The 24,262-nt window shown below is 38.2% G+C and overlaps 1 protein-coding gene across 4 annotated transcripts in view; it reads right to left on the bottom strand.

The window, feature by feature from the left end:
* Ehbp1 (Eps15 homology domain containing protein-binding protein 1) overlaps nt 1–24,262 on the bottom strand; it is a 524,539-nt gene that overhangs the window by 189,573 nt on the left and 310,704 nt on the right. For all 4 annotated transcript variants that reach the window (XM_090376583.1, XM_090376585.1, XM_090376584.1 and 1 more), the window contains one exon: nt 111–228. In XM_090376583.1, the coding sequence (XP_090232709.1) occupies nt 111–228 (118 nt within the window). The remainder of the gene's footprint in view (nt 1–110; nt 229–24,262) is intronic.

Genomic DNA, 24,262 nt, shown 5'->3' with positions numbered 1-24,262 from the left:
GCACACAATAAATTTTTAATAAAAAGAGAATAAAATGCGGCTTGCATTTTTAATTAAAATACACAAGATAATCTTGAAACTCAGAGGATGAAGGATTTTATTTTACAAACCTTTCTTTACTAACTGTCTGAATTTATTTTTAAGGGGCCTAATCTCATCTTCGATCTTTTTCTGTTCTTCTTCAAGAGCTTCCAGTTCACACTGAATGTAATTACTATCAGGAAAAGACTGAAAACAGAAAAAAAAAAAACTAATTCAAATACATTCTCAGAATATTTATAAAATAAATCAAGTTAGGAACAAGATGATGATGCCCAATATTTATATACCTTTATTAAAAAATTAAAACAATGAGTAACATTAAAATAGTTTAGAATGATATTTACACAGAAAGAAAAAAAAAAAAAAAAAAAATTAGTACTCAATTTCTCAAATACATTCTCAGAATATTTATAAAATAAATCAAGTTAGGAACAAGATGATGATGCCCAATATTTATATACCTTTATTAAAAAATTAAAACAATGAGTAACATTAAAATAGTTTAGAATGATATTTACACAAAAAGAAAAAAAAAAAAAAAATTAGTACTCAATTTCTCAAGTTAAAAAAAAAATATATATTATTTAAGTTAAAACTGTCAATTACATCTTTTATTTTATTTTATTTATTTCTTTTAGTTTTTGAGACAAAGTGAACCTCACTATAATACCAATAGTGTGCAACCTCTTTCAAATCAGGGTTGCAGGTATTACTCAAATTTTAAGTATCACAAGCGGCAAACAATTATGTATAAGTGAAAATTATCACTGAACTACATATTTAGTTGTCAACAACATTAATGGCACAAGGGCAAAACAGATAATAATGACAAGGGCACAATTCAACTAAGGCCAAATGTGTCTTTCTATGGTTCACCTGAGAGAAGACTTAATATCTGTACAGCACTACAGATTAGATGCAAGAATACAGCTGTATTTGCTGAAAGAACAGGAATAGTTCATCTGCTAATGCTAAATGCAAAGTATTGCATATGGGTAGCAATAACCAAAGAGAAACGTACCAACTGCGTGGTACTATACTCAGGGAAGTGGGAAGTGAAAAAGAGCTGGGGGTAATTGTGCAGTCAAATATGAAGTTTGCTGAGTAGTGCAGACGGGCTGCCAGGGCAGGTCATGGAGTCTATGTTATATAAGAATTTTGCTAGCAGGAACAGGGAGGTGATTATCCCATTATACAAGGCAATAGTCAGGCCACACCTAGAGTACTATGTACAGGTCTGGAGGCCTCATTTTTAGGAAGGATGTGGAGTTTCTGGAGCGAGTGCAGGGAGGGGGAACAAAGGGGTGCGCTTATGAAGAAAGGCTTTAGTTCTGAGAATTGCAGCACCTGGGGGGGTGGGCACCTGCGAGGTTATCTGATTGAGGTGTATAAGGCCTTGAATGGGTTGAGCAAGCTGAATGCTGATGGGATTATTCATCTTGCTCAGATTAAGAACCCGAGGGGGCACAGTTTCAAATTGAGGAAAGATAGTTGTAGAATAGATGTGCGGAAATTTGCCTTTAGCCACCGGGTAGTTGATTGGTGGAACAGGCTTCCATCTTTAGTTGTGGAAGCTAATAGCCTAAATAAATTTAAGGCTGAGCTGGACAGGCATTTGGAACGAATGGAGGGGTGAAATGGGAGGGGTTTTTTTTTTTTGGCTGATGCTGCATAAGCTCGCTTTCTTGCATCATATGCCTCTACTAATGCTAATGCATTTACTTTATCTCTGATAATGTGTTATATTGTTGGGGTTTTATAAGTGATATATAAGTTAAGTTGGGATTTTGTTAAGGTGAAAGATCTGACATTTCAGAAGCACGGCCAGTTGATTAAAACATGTTTAACATTGAGCTGTGTTTGATATAAAGAGCACTAAGGAAGGTTTTTGCCCATGAGTAACTGGATGCTAATATAACTTCCTTTCATCAGTTTTTCTGGGAACTCCATATCCACCCCAGGGGCTCACATCTGGTGAGTATGGGCTTGGCACACACAGGATCCTGAGCTGAATATTCTTCTCTTTCTTGGTTATTTCCTTCTCTCTCTAATCTTAGGGTAACTCGGGAATTTTTATTTTTTACTTTTTTTTTTTTTTGGCTGGTGAAGCATAAGCCTCAGGCTTCCTTGCACCATATAGCTAATAATAATAATAATATTTGGCTGAATTTGTTATTTATTTGTTTGCTCATCTGTGCCCATTCGAGCTTGCATGCCCTTTCAGATTGAGTTCTTATAATTTGTGTACAGAGAGAGAGAGAGAGAGAGAGAGAGAGAGAGAGAAAGAGAGAGAGACGGGGACTGCACTAGTCACACAGACTGGTTAGACACTTTGTTCATTTTTCTTGGGTGGTAACAGAGTGGTTTGGTATCCATCAAAAAGTTATTTTCATTTTGTATTCCTGAAAGTAGTGAAGTTGAGACTGGATGTCTTTTAGTACTGGATAAGAAACAGATTATTATGTATAACTGATAGTGCACTGCAGAGCACAAGGAGAGATTATGTATTTTAACCAAAGCTAAATAGATTGCATATAGCTCAGCTGTAAGTATACTGCATTCAAGAGATAATGACACTGTGTCTGTGAAGGAAGGAAAAACAGGCAGCTGGACCCATATAATTACACTAGTCAACAAGTAAAACGTTACACAAATGAAAATCTTGACTAATTTTATGCTGCTGAACATGAAAATCACATTAAAATTTGTTGATTTGCTCTTGTTTTCAAATTACAGTTGGTGCCTCATATTAGCGAGTTACTCTACATAATCAACTACAGCCCTCAGCAAACACATGGCAACACTGCAATTTCAGTACCACCATGCTCTTATCATGTGAATGACAACTGTTGCCTCACTCTGCATCACGGGATAAGTTGTTGTCACCTTAAATGAATATTAAATCTTGTTGCAGTAATCCTTGAATATGGCTAGGTACTGGGTGATTTGTTCTTAGTTAATGGTTGTTTTCTGTGACATTCCTACTTTTTGCACATGCCCTGTAATTGTGTGTAGAAGTCATCCGGAATAGTCCGGATGACTTCTGTTACGTATGTGGAGAAGTCACATTAGCTTCAAGAAAGTGTCCCTTAACTCAAGCCATAAAAAAGGCTTACTTCTTGTACTCTGGGTGTAAAGTAGGTGACCAGGACAAGAACTGTACTCCACACATATGCTGCACTACCTGTTCATCAAAACTCAATGCTTGGGTGAATTGAAAGGGATGTTTTATGCCTTTCACAGTGCCCATGATATGGAGGGAGTCAACAAATAACGTCACAGACTGTTACTTCTGTATGGTGCCGCCTATTAGAAAAAGGGATGACAATGAAGAAAAAGTGGACAGTGATGTACCCAAATATACCATCTGCAATTTATCCCATGCCTCATGGTGAAGCACTACCTATTTATTTCTGAACCACCCGGCCATTTTTCTGTGCACTCTGATGAAGATGAGAACACTGATGAACATCAACTTGATATACACAAAGAAGTACAGATAGCCATCTACGTCAATGGATCCTCCATTTTGTCCAAACCTTTATCCTTCTGAACCACATAAGATCCCAGAAAGTGAGCTTAATGACCTCATCAGGAATCTCTAACTGCCGAAGAATAAGGCAGAGCTTTTGACCTCAAGACTACAACAGTGGAATCTTCTAGATCATTCTGTGAAAGTGACATTTTGTACTTGATATAAAGATTATGATAAATTCTATCAAACAGAAGGTGAGCTCACCTGGCAGGTAGTAGGTACCTGCCCGGAACTACCTAATGTAGCAATGATCATGAGGCACGCTCCCAAAGAATGGCAACTATTTACAGGCACTTCTAAGGTTAGCCTTAAGGCTGTGTTATTACACAATGACATCACTTCCTAAATGATGCTAATGACACTAAAAAGAAGATTGCGTGTGATTCGTTGAGGAGGTAAGATGTGCCGTGGTAAGCAGCACTTGATTGTTTTGGAGGACGGCAGTCCCAATAACCCACGTTTAGATTTTTTTAAGATTGGCATTTTCCAACATGAACCAGAGGAAACTAAAGGTAAGTATTTATGCCTGCAGTTGAAGAATCACAGGTAAGTGTTTTTCTTGTTATAATATTAGCCTATTTACACATTTCTGATCTATTTGTATTGCTTCGCATTTGCCATATCGCTAGCGGTAGCAATTGTGCAGTAAACACCTACTATTTTGTCAAGTCTCAGAACTGTGAAAATAATAGAAATATTACCATTATAAACAGTGAAATTAGCTTATCTATCATATAGAGTACATTAGAATTGTTATAGAATTAGAAATTCCAGAAATTTCCATCCCCCACACAACTAAACACTAATACCTCCAGTTATTTTATGAATTTTAGCATAATTTTAGTATTGCTAGATAGCTCTGGATGTCTTCTAACATCTTATAAACTATTTAAGATGCAGAAACTCCAAACAAATGGAAAAAAAAAAAAAAAAAGCGCAAAAGTATGCAAGACGCTGAGTTTGAAACCAGAACTAAAAACAATCAGAAATGCAAAATGAGGTAAATTTTGCATTCCCAATAATCAGCCAATCACAGAACTCGACATGCCCGCAGTGGATATATCCATGTCCTGGAGTTCAGCCACAATAATATACAGTATGTGATACTATTTTTAGCAAGGCAATGTATGTATAGTGTTCAAGGGATCTTCAAAAGATTTATATGAAAATGGTAACTTTTTAAATCATACTGAAACAATTGTCAAATTTGATCCAGCTGTGGCAGAACATATTTGCCATATTCAGAAAGATGAATCTAAAAATATCGTGCATTATATGGGTGATCAAATACAAAATGAAATTATCGAAATAATTTCACAAAATATTTCAGATAAAATACTTGAAATGACTAGAGAAGCTAAATATTTTGCTATAATCACTGAAGACGAAAACAAAATTAATATTTAAAATAAAATTAATCCAGTAGGTACTCATAAAATTCTCCAAAAAAGCAAAAAAAAGATATACATGAAGCTCTCGAATGTCTACAAAATATCATAGAATATTTTAAAGAAAGCAGAACAGAGAAAGCAGCCCAAAAATTTCTCAATTGTGCTAATAATATGGATGCTATCATTGGCATTGAAGCAGATTCATTGTCAGAAGTAAACACTGTAAGGAAAAAGATTGAAAACATAATTTTAATTGCAAAAGTAGAGATGAAGCATTTGCATTAGTAGAGGTATATGATGCAAAAAAGCAAGCTTATACAGCATCAACCAAAAAAAAAAAAAAAAAAAAAAAACCATTCCACACAACCTAAAAGTTTGCCCGGTTCTTCCTTGAATTTATTTAAGATATCAACTTTCAATGAAAAATTTATAGTAAACCTTAAAGTACCATATTAATTACTGAAATCAATAATATAGCAATGGCTTAATTTATCAGTACTCCCCACATAAGATGAGGTGAGTAATGATAAATTAAGCCATTGTTATATTATTGATTTGAGCCAGCAACTTCCATGACAGATGAAAGTTTGTTCCAGCAATACTACCCACCGGCTAAAAGCAAATTTACGAGCATCCATTCTACAACTGTCCTTCCTCAATATGAATTTACGCCCCCCCCCCCCAGGTTGGTAATTGGAGCAAGAGGAAGAATCCCATCAGAACTGAGAGCCTGGCCAACCCATTCAAGGCCTTATACATCCCCAATCAGATCACTTCGCAGGTGCCTAGTCTCTAGACACTGCAGAATTTAAGCTTTTCTTAGTAAGAGCACCCCTTCGTTCTCCTCACCAATTTGTTGCCTTCTCTGTACTCGTTCTCCAGACCTGTATACAGTACTCAAGGCATGGCCTGACCACTGCCTTATACAAAGTAATAATCAGCTCCTTCTTCCTACTAGCAAAATTCCTATATATCATTGACAAAAACCCCATGAGCTGCTCTGGCAGCCTGTCTGCACTGCTCAGAAAACTTCATGTCTGACTGTACAATTACCCCCAGCTGTTTTTCATTCTCTACCATCCTGAGTGCCAGAATACCGTACCATGCAGTTGGTATGTTTCTCTGGGGTCACTTCTACCTGTATGGAGTACTTTGCATTTGTCAATGTTAAACTTCAGTTGCCACTTCATGGCCCATCTGCCCAACTTTTCAAGATCCTGTTGCAGTAGCATACTGTCATTGTTATCATTAACAACCCTGCCAACCTTGGTATCATCTGCAAACTTCAACATTCAGGATCCACAACAAAATTTCAAAATTAATTTTTTTCTTTCAAATTATGGATACAACAATTTTCTCGTTAACTGAAAAGTTTACAAATAAGAAAGAACATGTAGAAATATTTAAAATGTTTTATAATAGTTCTGAATTTAAAAAAAATTGTCAGATGGAGATTTATCAAATCATTTACACATTAAATTAAGTGACAATGATTGTAATAGTAGTAGTGGCATGTGATGCAAGAAAGCAAGTGTATGAGCTTATGCAGCATCAGCCGAAAAAAAAAAAATCACACCATTCCCTCCAAATGCCTGTCCAGTTCCTCCTTAAATTTATTCAACCTATCAACTTCCACAACGACAGATGGAAGTTTGTTCCAGCAATTAACCACCCGTTGGCTAAAGGCAAATTTCCGCACATGTATTCTACATCTGTCTTTTCTTAATTTGAATTTATGCCCCCTTAGGTTTGTAATCTGAACAAGTGGAAGGATCCCATCAGAATTCAGCGTGCTCAACCCATTCAAGGCCTTATCCACCTCAATCAGATCACCGTGCAGGTGCCTAGTTTCCAGCCACTGCAATTTGCAGAACTTAAGCCTCTCTTGGTAAGAGGATCCCTTCATTCCCCTCACCAATCTTGTTGCCCTTCTCTGTACACGCTCAAGTAAATCTACATCCTTCCTAATATGAGGCCTCCAGACCTGTACGCAGTACTCAAGGCATAGCCTGACCATTGCCTTATACAGCGGGACAATCACCTCCTTTTCCCTGCTAGCAAAATTCCTATATATCATTGACAAAACCCCATGACCTGCACTGGTAGCCTGTCTGCATTGCTCAGAAAACTTCATATCTGACTGCACAATTACTTCTAGGTCTTTTTCATTTTCTACCACCTTAAGTGTAGTACCACACAGTTGGTACGTTTCTCTGGGGTTACTTCTACCCATATGCAGTACTTTTCATTTGCCAATGTTAAACTTCAGTTGCCACTTCTTAACCCATCTGCCAAAATTATCTAGATCCTGTTGCAGTAACACACTGTCATTAACAACCCTGCCAACCTTTGTATCATCTGCAAACTTCGACATTAAGCCTGATATACTCGGCAGGAATTCCTAGGGATGTTTCACATCAAAAAGTCCGAAAAATTGCGAGCCCATTGTTAAAATATTCACAGCTCACCACTGAACATGCTCCAGGACTTCATCAATATCATTGATAAATATAAAAAACAACAAAGTACCCAACACTGAACCCTGTGGGACTCCACTAATAACATTAGTCCACGAAGAGCAGCACCCATTGATTACCACCCTCTGTCTTCTTCCACTCAACCATCCTTTTATCCATTGTAGCAACTTACCTTTAATACCATTCTGCTCCAATTTGTACAATAGTCTTCCATGCGCAACAGTGTTAAAAGCTTTCCTGAAATCCAAATATATATGATATCAAAATTATTTTTTGCATCCAGTTCCTTTGTAACGACATCATAATAACCAATCAAATTTGTTAGACAAGACTTTCCCTTAACAAACCCATGCTGTGTCTGAATTATTGCTGCAGTCTTGTCTAGATGATCCTGCAATGCATCTTTAACCAGTGACTCCATTATTTTACCCGAAACAGAAGTTAAACTAACTGGTTTGTAATTACTCGTGTCACCCTTTGATATCCCTTTGTGAATTGGGGATACATTTGCACATCTCCAGTCTGTGGGGACCTCCCATGAGTCCAATAATGCTCTCATAATTATGACTAAGGGTTTGCTTAGTTGCTCTGCCACCTCCTTTAATATAACTGGATAGATCCCATCCACCGCAGGTGCCTTTCTTATGTTTAACTTCAACAATTTCTCCTACACTTTGCTCTCAGTTATTACAAAATCATAAAGCACCCTGCTAAAATTTGATAACCTTCTACCATTTTCAAACCTTAATAACTCCTCATGTGTGAATGTAGATGCAAAATACTCATTCAGTTTGTTTGCTATCTGAGCAGGATCATCAACAGTCGAACCACCGATATCAAGTGGACCAATCAGATTTATCCCCTTCCTTTTAGACTTTATATAAGTAAAGAAATCCTTGCTGTTTTTCTTAGCATCTTTTGCCAAAGATTTCTCGTAATCTGCCTTTGCCTGTCTAACCTCCTTTGTGACCTTATTACAGACTAGCTTATATCTGCCATAGGCTTCTGAGACGCTTGATAATTTATATGCATCCCATGCATTTTTCTTCTCTGTCATGAGTCTCATTAGTTCATTTGATAACCATTTAGGCCTAAACCTTGAACAACATTTCTTAATAAGTATGAAACTTTTAGTAGCATCCACGATCAATTCCTTGAATGTTTCCCACTTAGAATTTACTGTTGGTAACATCGTCAGTTGATCCCACTGTATTCACCTTTATGGAAGAAAAAACCCTTTCCTTTACCCCTGATGGTAATTATATCTTTAAGTAAATCCACATCAGTACACTGTGATCACTGCCATCTACTGGTTCCTTTATCTGCAAATTCTTAATACACGAATGATCACTGCTGATAACCAGATCAAGAGTATTACCCTCTCTGGTTGCCTCTCGAACATGTTGCTGCACAAAACAATCATCCAATAAATCCACAAAAGTCTTACTAGTGTGTGAGTGACCAACCCACAAGATCCAGTCAATATCTGGGAAGTTCAAATCCCCCATTATAAGACATTCTTAATAAAACATATTAAGAAATCCCCCGTGATAAGACATTACTAGCCCATTCTATTTCTCTGTACAACTGTTCATTGTACTCATTCGAGTCATTAGGCCTATAACACACTCCTACTCTTATTTTTGCTTTCGCAGTGCTTATGTCACAACAAACTGTACATCTATATCAACTGGATGCACTTCTTTTGATTTTATGTTTTTTTTAATTAACAGCATAACACCACCTCCCTTCCTATCCTGTCTATCCTTTCTGTACACATTGTACTCCCCAAATTCATCAAATTTATTTACTATACTTCTAGCATTGGTATACATGCAAGTACATGTACCTATCCTTATTATTAGTTACCCTAACACATCCCATATACCCACCTGTTTCACAATGACTGCCATCCATCCCTGAAACCCCCAGCACCCCTCGTTCCAAGTCACTACTTATTCTAATAGAAGTTGTGCAAGAATCACCATCACCTCTGCCCGCGGCTACTTTTAAACTTTTAGTCTGTGAATCCCCCCAAGCTAGCAGTTTTCCGACCCACCTAACACTGCCTCAATAGCATCAGCAAATATTCTTGCACCCTTTCTATTTAAGTGTATTCCATCCCTGTAGAAGCAGTCTCTCCTGTTAACAAGCACAGACTACACTGAAAAAAATTCTACCCCTTGAGCCTTGCACATTCCCTCTAGGGATGAATTGATTGATTGACAAGGCTCTCATCATGTATTTCCTTCTATCGTGTCTGGGCAGAATTGCAGACGCTTTCAAATTTAACCCTGACTCACGACTTTTTTTGCGACATTGACCTGTACTTGTTAAGTAAATCTGCAGATCTCCTACTCTTAATGTCATTGGTGACAACGTGTACAACAATATCATCTTTTGTGCCCTTAAAAGATATATGCTTTACAACGTTATCAACTTTTGCCCCTGGCAGACATACCCTGGTCCTGTTCCATCTATCCTTTTTACACAATATATTCTCTATCTCCCTGACAATAGAGTCACCAACAATAACTAGTTCCTTTGGGACCAGCGTAATCTGCCTTGGAGATTGCTGCTGTGTTGCCTGATGCCCAAGAGTGAGCTCTGGCGTTGAGTTGGGCATTTGAGAGCTTGATGTGCCCCTCATATTAATTTCTTCGAGGGCATCTACCCTACACCTCAAGCTCTCATAGACGCCCAGTAGAATGCTGAGTTGATGCCTAATTTCTAGAGCCTTTTTGCACCTGGCACACACACAAAGACATCCTCCTTGGCTAGATCATGTTCTGTTCCAGAGAGTTCGGCAAACATTTCACAAGTTGCACATTTTTTTAGGCTGTGATGCATTGGAGAATCGCCCCCCTCAGTTCTCCCCCGCGTCACAGCACTCCTGCCACTTTGTGTCCGTTGCTTTGCTGCTCATCTGGGGCATGATATTTTAAATTCATAAGATCAATAAATTTAATTAATTAATTGTCAATACTACGCTATTTAATAGAATCCTAAATGCAGTGATGCGTATTACGCTATATAATTATACGTTAAGAGATGCCTCGTTACCACAATTGAAAATTTGAATTCCCTACTATTCTATACAAAAACAATTGGGATTCAAACGAAATAATGGTTTTACGTATATTAAGTAGTAATCTACAAAAACTCTTTATCTAAATTAAAAATAAAAATAACCAGTGCAACTATAATTATAAGACTACGTATAAAGTACAATATAAAATAACAATTAGGTAAATAAAAAGGCAAACACTTATCGCTTTTTTGGAGACTGTAATTCACAGCTGTAATTTTTAAAGAGAGTCAGCACCTTCTTTTGGTATAGACATGCAGCCAGGGTTATCTGTCAGCTGGAAAAAACTTGTAAGCCGCAGGTTTCCGAAGTATGGCTGATGCTGAATAAGCTTGCTTTCTTGCATCATATGCCTCTACTAATGCTAATGCTAAAAGTATGCTAGGATGAATGTATGAGAACTGGAGTGAATATAAAGGTGAGAGTATGAAAGGAAATGCTAGGAAGGGTGAGTGAATGATAATTTATGACTCTGGGGATGAATGTGTGAGAAAGGATGAGTGTTGAAAGAGTAAATGTGGAAACTGAGTAAAATTAGCAAATGACTGTGGAGTCTGAGTGAAATGGGCTGTGTCAATGTAAGAGTGAAAAAGTGTGTGCCTGGATGAGTGAATGAATATGAGAAATAGTGTGCATGTTGAATGTATAAATGTTGAAGGCAGAATGTAAAAAGAATGGCAGGAAGTTTGTTTAAAAAAAAAAAAAATTTAGTATTAATATAATTGTTATATGAATGTGTGTGTTTTTGTTTCTTTGTTCAATTAGATATGTAGATAAATATTCTCCTAAATTTGATTATTTGTATGTCATTTAAAATTTACTTGTTTAAATTGTTGCTTTGTCTTTAAAGCAATAGTTAAACAAGCTTTGAATTATTTTAAAAGCAATAATTGACAAGCAAAATTCACAGCAAACCCCCCCCCCCCTGGTGTGAATAAGAATGATATATGAATGAAAAAAAAAAAAAAAAGTATAAAAAAGTTGCAAAATGTGAAAACTATAAAATGTTGCCTGAAAATGTAGGGGGGAGGGGGTAACTATAAAATATATATATAAAAAAAAGGTGTGTGAGCAAATGATATAAATTGCATGTTCTATTCCAGCCTCACCACCAGATGGATGGATGGCCATAGGAACTTTATGGACCCCAAGGTCATCCATGCTGTTGGCTGATCCTAACTGGCATGATGTGGGATGCTGTCCCAGGTGTGACACAACCACCAGCACAGCTCAGCTGGTGCCATTAGGCCTTCCTAGTCATGCTCCCTTGCATGGTCCTTTGCCTCCACTTCCCAGACAGGAAGGGGAGGTGACCCCTGGTCTCCTCCCCCCTTTCCCTCTGGTGAGGAATGGGCCTGCTTCTCTGATTCGGGAGTCATCTTCTCTATGGACCCTGTATCTCTGTCTTTTCCCCCCAGCCTTCAGTCTCTAACTTACAACTACTAGCATTCAAATCATCGCTAACTTGATTGAGCACTACACGCAAAAACTTAATATCAAATCGCATAATTAGTACTCCTTTTGTCAGACCCATATCTATAGAAATTTTTTTTTTTTTAAGGTCCTAGCAAATCTCAGGAAATTAGGCAGCAGGACCTGCCAGAGTAAATAACTATGATACTGGTATACCTGGTCTGCCTCCACGGGGCAATGTGGGCAACTTTGGGACCCATTAGGGGCCCAGCAGCTAAATGACCAGAGGAACAATGGTACATGACACTACACATATACAAAATCCATACACCTTTAAACTTCTGGCATTGATAGTGTTCTGTTTCACACTAACAATGTATACTACGTGGAGATGGGGAAAACCCCTGGTGCTGTTTGACACACACACACACACACACATGACACTAAAATGTGAGACAAAAAAAGAAATTGACAAATATTTGTATTGTTACAGTCACACGACAAATACTTGTCTTGCTGCAATCAACAAGTGATTACAATCAAATGGGTAATTACGCTATTGGCTTGTATTTTGCTAACCTCTTCCAAACCAAGGATGTTTTCACATAAAATAAAACATCTTTTGTGCATACAAGGTACACATGCAGTTTTTTTTTGAAACCATACCAATGATCGATCATGATGTTTTGTGATTTAAGATCCATGGACCCTGTATCATAGACCCTAATAATGGTATCCTCCATGTACCATTATTAGTCCATTTGAACTAGCAAACATATTCTGTTAGAGTGCCAATGTTTTGAGAGAGAATATCAACAAGCCTTTAGAAACATTTATACACATATATAAAACATTCTTCAATTGTTCTAATATTCTAGAGTGGAAAATTAGTAGAGGAAAATGATGCAAGAAAGCAAGTTTGGCATTAGTCTGTTTGTTATTTGGCTTTTAGGAGCATTAGCAACTAAGGCCATATTGCTCCGGGAACATGCGGTGGTCATTCCCTGACCTTTCCACATCCTCTGTATTTGGTGGTGACGGGCTCGAACCCTGGTCTAATCAAGAAGCTTGTGCTACGCACTGCTGCTCCTTCCCACCTGGCTACGGAGGCACCTTTGGCATTAGTCAAAAACCTACAACACTGCTTACACCACCTGTCTATCTCCTCTAAATATTTGTCTAATTCTTCCTTGAAATTATTCAAACAATCTACTTCCACAACACCAGATGGAATTCTGTTTCAACGATCAATTTGATTTCTGCACATCAAATCCAGCAATTATCCTTCCCAAAATTGAAATTTATGCCACCTCATGTGTATCTCTGATCAAGGGAAGGGATGTCATCAGCATTTAGTTACTTAATCGATTCAAAGCCTTATACACCTCAACCAGATACACTGAAATGATCTTCTCATTCAACGAGAAGAGATTCAATTCTGCAAATTGCAATATCTGGTTTCAGGATGATACAACTTGCAGAACCAGTCTTTCTTGGTAAGAGTACCCTTTTGTTCGCCTCACTAATATCACTGCTCTTCTGTGTATCCATTCCAACAGGTCCAGATCCTTCCTAAAATGAGGCTTCAAGACCTGTATGTAATAGTCAAGATATACAATGGTATAATCACCTCTTTATCCAAGCTGGAGAAATTCCTGTATATCATTAACAAAACCCCACGAGCTGTCCTAGCAGCTTATCTGCACTGCTCAGAGAACTTCCCATCTGACTGTACAATTATCCCAAGATCTTTTTAGTTCCCCACTACCCTGAGTGTGGTATCATACAGATAGTACATTATTCTGTGATTACTGCTATCCATATGCAATTCCTGCATTTGTCAATGTTAAACTTCAATTGCCATTTCTCAGCCCATCAATCTAATTTTTCTAGATCCTGTTGCATTCCCTGATTTCTATCATTAACCATAATGCCAAACTTTGTATTATCTGCAAACTTAAGAATTAAGCTTGCAGAATTAATACATTAAAACATACTGAAAACAACGTGCATAGCACTGAACTCTGAGGTACTCTATTAATAACGTTAGCCCAAAACAAGCGGTGCCCATTGATAACCACTGTTTGCTCCTCCCACCCGATCATACCTTTATCCATAGCAGTAACTTTCTCTTGACCAAACTGCTCCAATTTGTAAGTCTTCAATGCAGTACTGTATCAAAAACTGTATATAGCAGTCTTTAATGTGGTACTGTATCAAAAACTGTACATAGCAGTCTTTAATGTGGTACTGTATCAAAAACTGTACATAGCAGTCTTTAATGTGGTACTGTATCAAAATCTTTTGATGTCATTATTTAACTGGATATAAAATTATTTTTTACATCCAGTTCCTTTGTTAATGCATCACAGTACCTAATCAGATTAGTAAAAGAAGACTGCCCCTTAAAAAATCCATGCAGTCATTGCATTCCTGTCTAGATGGTTCTGCATTACTTCTTTAACCACTGACTCCATTATATTTCCTTGAACAGAAGTCAAGCTAACAGGTCTGAAATTACTCATGTCACTCTTTGATCACCCCACCCCTATTGTGAATGCACGAGACATTTGCACATCCCAAATCCATAGGGTACTTTGGATCCCTATCCCCTGAATCCAAGGATGCTCTGATAATTACGGCAAAAGGCCTGCTTGCCACATTTTTATAATTGAATAGATCCGATCAGCTCCAGGTGCTTTGTTTGCTTGTAGCTTTACATTTTCTTTTCCACTTTCTTCTCTCTCTCTCTCTCTTGGCGCCTCTGTAGCCAGGAGTAGCAGTGCGTAGCACGCGCTTCTTGATTAGACCGTAGTTCGAGCCCATCACCACAAAATACTGAGGATGCAGAAAGGTCAGGGAATGACCACCGCATATCCCGGAGCAATATGGCCTTAGTTGCTAATGCTCCTAAAAAAACCAAATAATAATAAATAATAATAACAACAACTTTCTTCTCAGTTATCACAAAATCATTTACCTCTCAGTAAGAATTTGGTAAACTACTGGCATTCCCATCCCTAAAAAAATTCTCATGTTTGAATGCAAACACAAAAGTACCTATTCACTTTTTCAGCAGCCTGAGCAGGTTCATCAATAGTTAAGACATTCATATCTAGTGGACCAATGCAAGTCATTCCCTGCCTTTTAGTGTTTACATAATTAAAGAAGTCTTTGCTGCTTATCTTTGCATTCTTTGCTAGAGTATTCTTGTAATCTGCTTTAGCATGTCAAATCTCATTTGTGATTTGACTGCAGATTAATTCATATCTACTATAGATTTCTGCATTGTCTGAAAATTTATAAGTACCCCATGCATTTGTATATTCTTCCATGAGGTTCATCTGATATTCATATGGGTCTAAGCTTTGACCAATTTCTGTTGGTTGGCACAAGAAAGGCCCAAAAGCTTCTACCATTACTTCCCCAAATGCTTCTCATTTAGAATTTGTTGCCAGTAACAACATCAATTGGTTGTACTAAACAGAATTTGAAACCTGTCTGAGACCACTGTATCACCTCTAAGAAAGCAAAAGCTCTTCCCTTTGCCTTCAATAATATAGCATTAATAGAGGTATATGATGCAAGAAAGCAAGCTTATGCAGCATCAGCCAAAAAAAAAAAAAAAAAAAAATTCCCATTTCATCCCTCCATTCGTTCCAAATGCCTGTACAGCTCAGCCTTCAATTTATTTAGGCTATCAACTTCCACAACAAAAGATGGGCGTCTTTTCCACCAATCAACTACCTGCTGGATAAAGGCAAATTTCTGCACATCTATTCTACAACTGTCTTTCCTCCATTTGAAACTGTGCCCCCCCCCACCCTCAGATTCTTAATCTGAGCAAGAGGAAGAATCTCGACAGCATTCAGCTTGCTCAACCCATTCAAGGCCTTATAAACCTCAATCAGATTACCTCACAGGTGCCTACTCTTCAGGTGCTGCAATTTGCAGAACTTAAGCCTTTCTTGGTAAGAGCACCCCTTTGTTCCCCTCACCAATCTTGTTGCCCTTCTCTGTACTCATTCTAGCAACTCTACATCCTTCCTAAAATTAGGTCTCTAAACCTGTACACAGTACTCTAGGTGTGGCATGACCAATGCCTTGTATAACAGGATAATCACCTCCATTTCCCAGCTAGCAAAATTCCTATATATCATGGACAAGTCTTCATGACCTGCCCTGGCAGCCTGTCTGCATTGCTCAGCAAGCTTCATATTTGACTGCACAATTACCCCCAAGTCTTTTTCACTTTCTACTTCCCTGAGTATAGTACCACACAGTTGGTACTTTTCTCTTTGGTTATTGCTACCCATATGCAGTACTTTGCATTTGTCAATGTTAAACTTCAGTTGCCACTTCTCAGCCCATTTGCCCAACTTATCTAGATTCAGTTGGAATAGCATACTGTTTTTACTGTTGTTAACAACCCTGCCAACCTCTGTATCATCTGCAAACTTGGACATTAAATGTGATATACCATTATCAATATCATTGATAAATATACAAAACAACAATGGGCCAACACCGAACCCTGGGGAACTCCACTAATAACATTTGTCCACGAAGAGCAGTGTCCATTGATTACCACTCTCTGTCGTCTCCCACTCAACCATCCCTTTATCCATTGTAGCAACTTACCCTTAATGCCACACCCCTCCAATTTGTACAGCAGTCTTCCATGTGCAACAGTCAATGGTGTATTTGGGCCGGAACAACGTTCCGGTACTTTTTTCTAAATGTCATAATAGAAAATCATTAAATTTATACACCTAATATTATGAAACAATGGCATAATCAAGGGGGAGGGAGAAATATCTATTTTACCCATTGCTTCTAAAAATATATATTAATAGTAATCTTTAAAATTAAAATATTTCTTTAAAAACAAAAATATAAATTTCACAATGAAACTTGAACGTTTCTTACTAAAGTACAATGTGTTAGATAAAGAGATCCAATGAATGGGATATACTGTGATGTGTGCGAACACTGCATTTTGATTCGCCATGAGCTGAATGCTAGAACTGGATATTCTATGAACTGTGAGTCTGAATTCTGATTCAGTTACTGTACAGTTGATGTGGCATCATATAGTCTTCTGGAGAATGAGAATGAGTGAATGTTTTTTACAACGATTTTTTTTATCAATACACCTCTGGCAACAGTATCAAAAACTTTCCTGAAATCCAAGTATATGATATCAAAATTATTTTTGGCATTCAGTTCTTTTGTGAACACATCATAGTATCCAATCAAATTGGTCAGACAAGATCTCCCTTTAACAAACCCATGCTGTGTCTTAACTATTACTGCAGTCTTTTTGTTGTTGTTATTTAGTTTTTAGGAGCATTAGCAACTAAGGTCATAGTGCTGCGGGGATATGCAGTGGTCATTCCCTGACCTTACCGCATCCTCCGTATTTGGTGGTCATGGGCTCGAACCCCGGTCTAATCAAGAAGCGTGTGCTATGCACTGCCGCTCCTGCCCACCTGGCTACGGAGGCGCCCTGCAGTCTTGTCTAGATGATCCTGCAATGCTTCCATTATTTTCACCGGAACACAAGTTAATCTAATAGGTCTATAGTTACTTGTGTCACCTTTTGAACCCCCTTTGTGAATTGGTGATGCATTTGCACACCTCCAGTCCACGGGGACCTCCCTGAGTCCAAGGAACCTCTCATAATTATGGCTAACAGTTTGCTGCCTCCTTTAATATAACTGGATAGATCTCGTCCACCCCAGGTGCATTTTTTATGTTTAACTTTAATAATTTCTCCTCTACTTTGCTCTCAGCATTCAAGGTCTTATAAACCTCAATCAGATTACCTCGCAGGTGCCTGCTCTCCAGGTGCTGCAATTTGCAGAACTTAAGCCTTCCTTGGTATGAGCACCCCTTTGTTCCCCTCACCAATTTTGTTGCCCTTCTCTGTACTCATTCTAGCAATCTACAAGTGATTATTACAAAATCACTGAGCTCCCTGTTAGAGTTTGATAAACTTCTGGCACTCCCCTCATTGAATAACTCCTCATGTGTGAATGTAGATGAAAAATACTCATTCAGTTTATCAGCTACCTGACCATGATCATGAATAGTCAACCCATTCTTGTTAATTGGTCCACTCTGATTCATCCCTTTCCTTCTAGAGTAGTTTCATCTTTAAGTAAAGCTGACATCAATATACTGTGATCCCCGCCACCTTGTGGTTCATTTATCTGCTGATTTGTAATGAATGAAGGGTCATTACTGATAATCATACCAAGGGCATTGCTTTCTCCTGTGTTGCCTCTCTAATGTGCTGGTGTAGAAATCAGTCATCCAAAAATTTCACAAAAGTTCCCCAAGTTCCAGCCAATAACCAGAAAGTTCAAATCCCACATTATAAAATATTGTAATTTGATGGTTCATTCTATTTGTCTTTTAATTATAGTCATTAGGCCTATAATGCACCCTTACCTTCATTTTTATTTTCCTATTGCTCTATGTACTATCTTAGATTCCATGTGCTTCTTAAATATAAGCATATCCCCTCCTCTTCAGTCCTCACTGTCACTGAACTCCCCATATTCAAATTCTGCATCCCTCATGTGTGAGTAACAACTAGCCTCAAATATCCTCAAAATGTCGGCATTTGATAACTTAACCAGTATTTCAAATTCATCACAATTTTTTACTGTATTTCTAGCATTAGTATATCAGCAATTAAGCATGCACTGTTTACTCTTACTAACTCTGATACTGCTTTGTTTCTGGGTATCTTAGTTGAAGTAGTACTATCTGAATCAGTGTTTGTATTTTCTTATAGGGACTGAGTTGGGATCCCAAAAGATATATATTATCAGGATTCATGGTTTTTTTTTTTTTTTTTTTAAAATGGTTCAGTGCCAGAGCTTTTAACCCACACCACAGAGCCCAAATGGATACTCACTACCTGGCAAGCAATAAATTCACTTTGGAATGGAAATGCTAGGGCTACCCATTTACTTGTATCACAACCCTCATGTTGCATGATTATGTAAAAATACTGAAGTTACCAACTAAGAGCGCACTGTTCATAGTTGGAGGAAGTATTCTGTAATAGCATTAACTTTGACAGAATTAAAGCAGAAAGCATAGAACAAATCCTTGGAGAACTTTTTCCTCTTGGCAAAAAAACCAAGAGAGAATGGCTGAACTCAAACATGGATTAAGCAGTTTGATAGGGAATCTTTAAGAAAAATTTGAGAGGACCCTCACCCTTCACCAAGATGACAATTATAAAGAAAACCAACATCACATGCTCACATTTCAGGACCACAAATTGAATAGATGTTTCCAGTCTTACTAAATAGTTTTCTAAACTGTTTAAAGGTAGTATTGGGTGGGAGAAATTTGATGGTAACAAAGTCAAATTTCTCCTCCAGAGATCGGGGAAGTTTGAGATCATTCTTGGAGCATTATCCAAAATTAACAGTGCCTCTAAAGGAAGTCTGTTCTTTTCTAAGTAACTTTTGACTGAAGGACACTTCAAATACCCATTCATTGAAGAGTTGTCGTGTCACCCAGGCCTTTTTGTTACACTGCCAGAAGACACCCAAATTGCCTTTGATGACCTTTTGCTGTTTAAACACTTTTGGAGTTTCTGAGTGGTAAACCAACATTGGCTTGTTTAAAATCACCAAAGGCACTGGACCACAAAAGCAGAGAAAAACGTATCCTTCATAGGCTTATTCAGAGGCAATGATGCCTCTTCTTTTGTGATATATGTTCGCCTGAGCATTCTTTTCCAAAGAGGTCTGTTTCGTCTGTATTAAAGACTTGTCAAGGAAAATAACCCTCCTCCTAAACAAACTCCCTCCTATCGTGTCTGCCCAGACACGATAGGAGGGAGTATATGATGGGAGCCCTGTCGATCAATTCGGCCCTGGAAAGATTGTGCAAGGCTCAAGGGATAGAATTTTTTTCAGCCTGGTCTGTACTTGTTAACAGGAGAGACTGCTTCTACAGGGATGGGATACACTTAAATAGAAAGGGTGCAAGAATGTTTGCTGATGCTATCGAGGCAGTGTTAGGTGGGTCAGAAAACTGCTAGATTGGGAGGATACAAGGACTAATAGATTAACAGTAGCCACTGGCAGAGGTGAAAGTGATTCTTGCACTGCTTCTATTGGAATGAGCCGCAGCCTGGAAAATAAGATGCAGGATATTTCAGAGACTGCTGGGAATCATTGGGGTACAAGTAAACATATGGGTTGTGTTAGGGTAGCTAAGAAAAAGAACAGGTGTATGTTTACTTGCGTGTACACCAATGCTAGGAGTTTAGTAAATAAATTTGATGAATTTCAGGTATTGCTCAAAACATCAAAGGCAGATATTGTGGGGATTTCAGAGATGTGGTGTCACACAGATATAAGGAATGCAGAACTGGAATTTGTGGAGTACAACGTCTACAGAAAGGATAGACAGGATAGGAAAGGAGGAGGGGTTATGCTATTAGTTAAGAAATACATAAAATCCAAGGAAGTGAAGCCAGTCGACATTGCTGGACAGTGCAGTGTCGAGTAAGTTTGGTTTGACATAAGCATTGGGAGATCAAAATTGAGAGTAGGAGTGTGCTATAGGCCTAATGACTCTGATGAATGTAATAAGAAACTGTACAGGGAAAAAGAGTGGGCCAGTAAATCAGAGTCTTATAATGGGGGATTTTAATGTCCCAGATATTGACTGGAATTTGGGGGCTGGTCACTCACACACTAGCAAGGCTTTTGTGGATTTATTGGATGATTGTTTTCTACATCAGCATGTTCAGGAAGCAACTAGAGGGAGTAATACTCTTGATTCGATTATCAGTAGTGATTCTTCATGCATTAAGAATCTGCAGGTAAATGAACCACTAGGTGGCAGTGATCACAGTGTGCTGAAGTGGGATTTACTCAAAGAAGTAACTATCATTAGGGGTAAAGGGAAGGGTTATTGCTTTCGTAAAGGCGACTACGATGGACTGAGACAGTATTTAAATTCTATACAGTGGGACCAACTGATGATGTTACCAACAGCAAATTCAAAATGGGAAGCATTCAAAGAACTTATCTTGGAAGCTTCTAGGCTTTACATACCAACTAATGAGACATAAGGCAGAGAAGAAAAATGCATGGGATACATACAAATTAACACGTGGCACAGAAGCCTATGATAGATACAAGTTGATCAGTAACCAAGTTACAAAGGAGGTTAGGCAGGCGAAGGCAGATTACGAGAAATCTTTGGCAAGGGATGCAAAGAAAAACAGCAAAGAGTTGTTTACTTTTGTAAACTCTAGAAGGAAGGGGATGAATCAGATTGGTCCACTTGATATTGATAGTTCAACTGTTGATGATCCTGCTCACGTAGCTAACAAACTGAATGAATATTTTGCATCGACATTCACACATGAGGAGTTATTCAGAGAGGGGAATGCCAGAGGTGTATTCAACTCTGGCAGTAAGCTAGAGAATCTTGTAATAACTGAGAGTAAAGTGGAGGAGAAATTGTTGAAGATAAATGCAAGAAAGGCACCTGGGGTGGATGGGATCTATCCAGTTATATTAAAGGAAGCAGCAAAGGAAGTAAGCAAACCCTTAGCCATAATTATGAGAGCTTCCTTGGACTCAGGGGAAGTACCCATGGACTGGAGATATGCAAATGTGACCCCAATTCACAAAAGAGGATCAACGGGCAACACAAGTAATTATAGACCTGTTAGTTTAACTTCTGTTCCTGGAAAATTAAAGTAGATACTGATTAAAAAAACACTGCAGGGTCATCTAGACAAGACTTCAGTTATAGCTCAGACACAGCATGGTTTTGTTAAGGGGAAGTCTTGCCTGACCAATTTGATTGGATACTATGATGCAGTCACAAAAGAACTGGATGCAGGGAAAAACTCTGATATTATATACTTTGATCTTAGAAAGGCTTTTGATACTGTTGCACATGGAAGACTGCTGCACAAATTGGAGCAGTGTGGCATTGGAGGCAAATTGCTGCTATGGATAAAGGGGTGGTTGAGGGGAAGAAGACAGAGAGTGGTAATCAATGGACACTGCTCATTGTGGACTAATGTTATTAGTGGAGTCCCTTAGGGTTCAGTATTGGGTCCATTATTGTTTTCTGTATTTATAAATGATATTGATGATGGTATATCAAGCTTAATATCCAAGTTTGCAGACGATACAAAGGTTGGCAAGGTTGTCAAGGACACTACTGACACTATGCTACTCCAACAGGATCTGGAAAGGTTGAGCGGATGGGCTGAGAGGTGGCAAATGAAGTTTAATATTGACAAATGTAAAGTACTACATATGGGAAACAGCAACCCCAGAGCAACGTATCAACTCTGTGGTACTACACTGACAGTGGTAGAGAATGAAAGGGACCAGGGGGTGGTTGTGCAGGCAGATATGAAGTTTTCTGAGCAGTGCAGACGGGCTGCAAGAGTAGCTCATGGTGTATTGTCGATGATATATTGGAATTTTTCTAGCAGGGATAAGGAGGTGATTATTCCCTTGTATAAGGCAATGGTCAGACCGCACCTAGAGTACTGTATACAGGTCTGTAGGCCTCATTTCAAGAAGGATGTAGAGATGCTGGAACGAGTACAGAGAAGGGCAACAAGATTAGTGAATGGAACAAAGGGGTGCTCTTACGAAGAAAGGCTTACGCTTTGCAAATTACAGTGTCTGGAGACTAGGCACCGGTGAGGTGATCTGATAGAGGTGTATAAAGCCGTGAATGGTTTGAGCATGCTCAATGCTGATGGGATTCTTCCTCTTGCTCAGAATAATCAACTGAGAGGGCATAAATTCGAATTGAGGAAAGACAGATGTAGGATAGACGTGAGGAAATTAGCCTTTAGCCAGCGGGTGATTGGTTGCTGGAATAGACTTCCATCCCTTGTCGTGGAAGTTGATACCCTAAATAAGTTTAAGGCTCAGCTGGACAGGTATTTCGAACGAACAGAGGGGTGAAGTGGAAGTGGTGATTTTTTATTTATTTATTTATTTTTTTTTTTTTTGGCTGATGCTGCATAAGCTTGCTTTCTTGCATCAAATGCCTCTACTAATGCTAATGCTAACTTGTGGAAATATTCTTCTGATTTTCATGTATCATTTAATTTTGTTAATTGGTAAGGTAACAAAGTGTAAATTTGTGCTTTATATCTTTACTTTTATATCCTGTGGATAATATTCCTCCTATTATCTTCATGCATCAAGAATCCACAGATATAGGAATCACTAGTTGGCAGTGATCACTGTGTGCTGAAGTGAGATTTACTCAAAGAGGTAACTACCATCAAGGGTAAAGGGAAGGGTTTTTGCTTTCATAAAGGTGACTACGGTGGTCTAAGACAGTATTTAAATTCTATACAGTGGGACCAACTGATGATGTTACCAACAGCAAATTCAAAATGGAAGCATTCAAAGAACTTATCTTGGAAGCTTCTTGGCTTTACATACCAACTAAGAAATATTGTTCAAGGTTTAGGCCTAAGTGGATGTCAGATGAACTAATGAGACATGTTACAGAGAAGAAAAATTCATGGGATACATATAAATTAACATGTGACACAGAAGCCTATGATAGATATAAGCTGGTCTGTAACCAAGTTAGGCAGGTGAAGGCAGATTACGAGAAATCTTTGGCAAAGGATGCAAAGAAAAACAGCAAAGAGTTCTTTACTTATGTAAACTCTAGAAGGAAGGGGATGAATCAGATTGGTCCACTTGATATTGATGGTTCAACTGTTGATGATCTTGCTCAGGTATCTAACAAACTAAATGAATATTTTGTATCGACATTCACACATGAGGAGTTATTCAGAGAGGGGAATGCCAGAGGTTTATTCAACTCTGGCAGTAAGCTAGATAATCTTGTAATAACTGAGAGTAAAGTGGAGGAGAAATTGTTGAAGATAAACACAAGAAAGGCTGTGGTGGATGGAATCTATCAAGTTATATTAAAGGAGGTGGGAAAGGAAGTAAGCAAACTCTTAGCCATAATTATGAGAGCTTCCCTGGACTCAGGGGAGGTACCCATGGACTGCAGATGTGCAAATATGACCCAATCCACAAAGGAGGATCAAAGGGAAACAGGTAATTACAGACCTTTTAGTTTAACTTCTGTTCCAGGGAAATTAATGGAGGCACTGGTTAAAGAAGCATTGCAGGATCATCTAGAAAAGACTTCAGTTATAGCTTGGACACAACATGGGTTTGTTAAGGGGAAGTCTTGTCTGACTAATTTGATTGGATACTATGATGTAGTCACAAAGGAACTGGATGCAAAGAATAACTCTGAT

This window comes from Mastigoproctus giganteus, chromosome 6, assembly GCF_048544385.1.
Source record: "Mastigoproctus giganteus isolate SK-2022 chromosome 6, ASM4854438v1, whole genome shotgun sequence".
Lineage (NCBI taxonomy): Eukaryota > Metazoa > Arthropoda > Arachnida > Uropygi > Thelyphonidae > Mastigoproctus > Mastigoproctus giganteus.
Note: the sequence above shows the minus strand (reverse complement) of the source record. Positions and strands in the feature narration are given on the sequence as shown.